This window comes from Hypomesus nipponensis, chromosome 17 (assembly GCF_054491055.1).
Source record: "Hypomesus nipponensis isolate SF chromosome 17, ASM5449105v1, whole genome shotgun sequence".
Taxonomy (NCBI): Eukaryota; Metazoa; Chordata; class Actinopteri; order Osmeriformes; family Osmeridae; genus Hypomesus; species Hypomesus nipponensis.
The window spans coordinates 7,938,473-7,943,564 of NC_140377.1; the positions used below are offsets into that span (position 1 = coordinate 7,938,473).

The 5,092-nt window shown below is 43.8% G+C and overlaps 1 protein-coding gene across 1 annotated transcript; it reads right to left on the bottom strand.

Annotated features, from left to right (window-relative positions):
• Nucleotides 1-169: 169 nt before the first annotated feature.
• LOC146253312 (uncharacterized) lies at nt 170-2,252 on the bottom strand. Its single transcript, XM_084678365.1, has 6 exons — nt 2,081-2,252; nt 1,943-1,997; nt 1,536-1,723; nt 1,216-1,377; nt 879-989; nt 170-346 (listed from the first exon to the last, which is right to left on the bottom strand). The coding sequence occupies exons 1-6, from the start codon at nt 2,225-2,227 to the stop codon at nt 233-235; spliced, it is 777 nt and encodes a 258-aa protein (XP_084534491.1). The 5' UTR covers nt 2,228-2,252; the 3' UTR covers nt 170-232.
• Between the last annotated feature and the right edge of the window lie 2,840 nt (nt 2,253-5,092).

The window sequence follows — 5,092 nt, forward strand, 5'->3', positions numbered from 1 at the left end:
TGTATCAACTTTTTCTCAAAAGAAAATACAGTTTTTTTCTCAAATTATAAAATTGTGTCTAACCTTCTAGGCAGTTGTCAATCAATAGCAATAGCATGTAGGCTATTTAGAAGAAGTCTGAATTAATACAAAACCTAAATAAATAAAACAGGACAGGACGATTCTTCATTACCTTTTTATTTACTTGACGTGTACAGTTAGGCCCTATATCAGTAAGAAGGCAGTAATGGATTTAAAAGGGCATAACGCTGCCTTTGTAGTCCATGAAGGCGCCATTCTGCTTCTCAGTGAGGGATTTCATGACACGCAGAAGACCCTCCACACTCTCTGGTGCGTCTATCTCCCCCTGGTGGTCATAAACACACATCACACTGTGTCAGCTCAGAAACAGATCAGCACAGAACAGACCCTCAATAAGAATTTCCAAGCATTTGTGTTCCTGTGACAGTTGAGGCTCCCATTCCCACCTGACAGTCACCAGAATGTGGAATGCCCCTCCCTCACACAGACCTGCACCCCATTCACTTGAGTAGTTCCCCTCCTCTACGCTGTCACTGTCTACATACCATTCAAACCTGATACTTCCCTGAAAAGTATTTTCGGTGTTCAGCCTGCAATTCAGAGGATCTAGAATCAATCTAGATTCATCAGTATACCGGGTGTGCAGACTCTGTCTTTGCTCAGCCTTGTCTTTACTCTCCCCTATTGACTTTTCTTTTAACCGTCGGGCTGTCTCAGACCCCCCACATCGCGAAGGTTAAAAGAAAATGCAGTTTTTTTATTGGGTAAAATTGGGTAAAATGTGACCCGAAGGCAGCACAAGGGTTAAATAATATCTCGCACGCAACGATGCGTTCAGTTGAAACAGTCAGACTCACCCCCTCTCCTCCCATGTCTGTGCGAACCCAGCCAGGGTGCAAGTTAGCAAACATAATATCATCCTTTTTGAACTCTTCCACTGCACACATGGTCAGCATGTTCAAACCTGCCTGAGAGAGAGAGAGAGACAGAGACAGAGTGAGAGAGAGAGAGAGAGAGAGAGAGAGAGAGAGAGAGGGTGGGAAGGAGGAACAGGAAAAGAGGAGGGAGGGTGTCAAAGAGGAGAGGATGCAGGACAATAGAGGTAACTGGATGGTCATGGCCGTGAAACGGCAGGGCGAGGTAAGACCAGTCGACGCTGGAAAGGGAGTGCCTGGGTGAGAGAGTTCACCTCACCTTGCTGACACGATAGGACACGGCGGGGAAGAATGAGTACGACGCTTCAACCAAAGCCATGGATCCTAACATACTGGAAATGTTGATAACAGCTGCCTTGCTGCAGGACATCCCTGGCTTCCCACTGGCTTTTGCTGCTGTCCGTAGATAGGGCAGAAACTCCTACGGAGGGCCAGAGAAAGAACAATGAGAATGATCCAAAAATAAACAAACAACCAGATGTTTGTCGATACCGGTGCCTGTTATTGTTAAGGCAACTGTACAAAGAAATGATTATCCCCCACTGTGGGTCAGCAGGGGGTTCCTTAGAATCCGCTCACCTTAATGATGTTCATGGGGCCCATCACGTTTGTGTTGAAGGCAGACTGCATGTCTTCAGAGCTGGTGGTCTGCACAGTGCCATGGGCTAAGACCCCCGCGTTGTTCACCAGCATGTTGAGCCCCTCCTTCCCCAGCAGGGAGCCCACCCGCTGGGCAGACTCCTTAATGCTGCAGGGGTCCGTGGCGTCTGGTGGAGATAGGGCAACATTACGACTCACAAACTAACAAACGGCAATTGGGACTCTTACACTAAAGGGTTAGCTAACCCTAACCCTAACCCAGCACGTGCTAGGTTAATATGAGACAGAGAGAGAGAGAGAGAGAGAGAGAGAGAGAGAGAGAGAGAAAGAGAGAGAGAAAAAGAGAGAGAGAGAGAGAGAGAGAGTATAAGTGGATACATTGTTACCTAGACGAATGACGGTAATGATTTTAGGGTGATTCTTGGCCAGGTTTCGGAGATTCTACAACACAAAAGGTCCATGGTTACTCACACTGGGACGTTTGGGCCAGCTTACCCACGCTGCTCGAGAAGGGCTCCTCTCACCTCAGCTTTGGGACCCTCTGGGTCTCTGCAGCAGGCGAACAACTGGCGTACAGGCTGTGGAGCCTCCATCATCTGTTTGACCATCTCCAGACCCAGGCCTCTGTTTGCTCCTGTGATCAGGACGCTACATGCTTTAGTTGCTGCCATTCTCCGTGTGTCCCTCTGCCTCAGTCAAGACGACGTGAGTGTGGAATAAATAAAAGCTGGAGGCTCCATTTATAAGACCTGAGTGGTTGAATGAGTTCATGGCATGGGAAACACTTCACAAAGGGAAACAAAAAGTCATGGATGCTGAGTCACTCTGCAATGGAGAAACTGTGTATCTGTGTGCAGCGTACACAAGGATTACATAAGTGACAGGCTGACTAACAGGACAAGACATCTGTATCAATGGTCACACTCTAAGAGGGAGGCATGACAGCCTAATCACAGTGACTTGGCACTTGTGTCTACATGTTATGCGTGATTGACTCTATAAAGATGTCTCACTGGCAATGAAAAGGTTTTTGTAACGAAAATGTGTGTGTGCGAGGTCCTAAGTGTGTATCAGTAATCAAATTACTCATTACATGGATGGCGAAATGTTTGCAGAAGGAAGATTGAGTCAATAATGCACAGAAAGTGGGTCTTAGTGAGAAATGATCGAATCCTTTTGATGATAGCTTTTAGTTCAGCGAACACATAGCCATGGCATATGAGTGCTGTGAGTCATGATTACACTATTTGGCAATCTTATAGTATACTTTTACCCACCTAATAGTGTACAACACACATCTACACATACAGATTCACACACACACACGCCTAAATTAATCGGAATCAGAATCCATAATCAGAATCAAAATTTGGTTTATTTGCCATGTAAGTTTACACAAACACAGAATTCACTGTGGCAGGAAGGCGCATACAACAAATATATACGGATCAACAAAAAAAAAATGTACAACAGTCTGACGAATTAAAAAAAATGAAATAATAATAATACATAGAATATATATAAAAATAATAAGAATAATAAGAATAGGACAACATATTGCAAATGAGGTCAGGGTGGCTTGTGCAGAGTGGATATAACGCTAGGTTTCTAATGAGGTCAATAATTCAGTAGTGCAGGTCTTAGCACCCTCATAGTATGAGTCATTGAATGGTTGACGAAAGCAGAAAGAAAATGATCGTGTGGAGACCAGAGGTCTGTGGGTATTGTATCTACTGTAGGTTAAGGGGACACTGGGTCATGTGACGATATGCAAATGTAGGAAAAGGAGAGGGCAGAGGGCTGTGGGCACTATGCAACAGCCCTGCCGACACAACACGTTTGACAGGAAGTGCAGTTGTATGTGATTGAGGGACACACATTCCTCTGATTCACAGCCTACTGCACTCGCGTTACTTTATATTATATTGTATTGCATGTTGTTCAGTTTCTGTTTGTATTTTGTAGTATTTTGTTGATATATATATATATATATATATTAGTGCTGTCAAACGATTAAAATATTTAATCGCGATTAATCGCATTAATGTCATAGTTAACTCGCGATTAATCACAATTAATCGCACATTTTTATCTATTCTAAATGTCCCTGATTTCTTTTTGTCCCAATCTTTTTTCAAATTTTAATGCTCTTATCAACATAGAAAAGTGGTTCGGATTGCTTTAGGCAAATATTTTTTTTAATTGAAAACAACATTGCAATCGCCTGGCTTTGACGAGGGGGCAGAGAATTAGCATCAGCTGTGTGCTTGGCCATCAAGTGGTATTTCAGACTGGACGTGCTGCGATGATAGCTCAGTTTACAACGACAAAACACACAGATCACTGGTCTTGTCAATAGAACCATTTGGCAACTTTTTAAAATCAAACTTTCCATTCAGAATCTTATTGGCATCCATTTCGGCATCTCGCGCTCGTCATCCACTCAAAACGTAACGTTAGCCTACTACCAGAGAATGTCTAATATCCGTAAACGGGCTCTGCTACTACTCTTTAGCCAGCTCGCAAGCCAAACGAGTGTTTGGCGTGCCTGTTGTTTTGTTTCCGGTCTAGCTAGATCCGGTGTGGTGTTGTAGTTTTTCTAACGTCGGTAGTTGTTGCAACAGCATGTGAAAAAAACTACAAAGTTTGCTAGGCCAAAAAGAGCGTTAATCGCGCGATAAAATAATTGACGCCGTTAATTTGGGTTTGCGTTAACGCCGTTAATAACGCGTTAAACTGACAGCACTAATATATATATAAAAACCATTCATACTTTTTATATTTAAAGACTGCACACACTTTGAGAATGCTTATATGTTTACTGTATGTACCCAGCCACCAAAGTAAATTCCTTGTTGTGTAAACTACTTGGCTATTAAACTGTATTCTGATTCTGATTCTTCTGATTCTAATTCATAGGAAGGAATCCACGACTTCCATGTGCACGTTAAGTCAACAATTACTGGGAAACATTCAACGGGCGTCAGAACCATCATGAGACAGACAAACATGAGATTTAATGACTTTATTCATATCTACATATTTTCATCTGGTTGACAGTACTGTAGGTGAGCTGGCACCACTGCAGTACAGGGATGCAGAGCAGCATGCGGACCACTGGGGTGCACTGTCTCTCACACACATTCACATAGGCTCGATCACCCAAAGTCCTTGCTCAATACATGCATGAACCTCCAACATGCATGCCAACCACGGCAAGCTGATGACGCGACATGGCACACTGGATGATGACTAAGAGAGACAGAGAAGGGGGCTGTCGACAGCTCTTCACTGAGAGGCACAGAAAACGAGAAACCAGAACAAGCTTCGCTCGACGGAATGTGTCTCGCTTCACAAACAGTCCCTTCCAACGTTTGTCACCTACACTTCAAAACACGATTATAGAAAAACCCATTAATGCTCGGTGCCTGCTCACTCTCTGTGTGACAACACGCTGCTCTTTGGATCAATCCGGTGCTGGTGAGCTGAATGATGTTTGAGCAATACAGCAGACAGCAAAAAGCGACAAAAAGAAG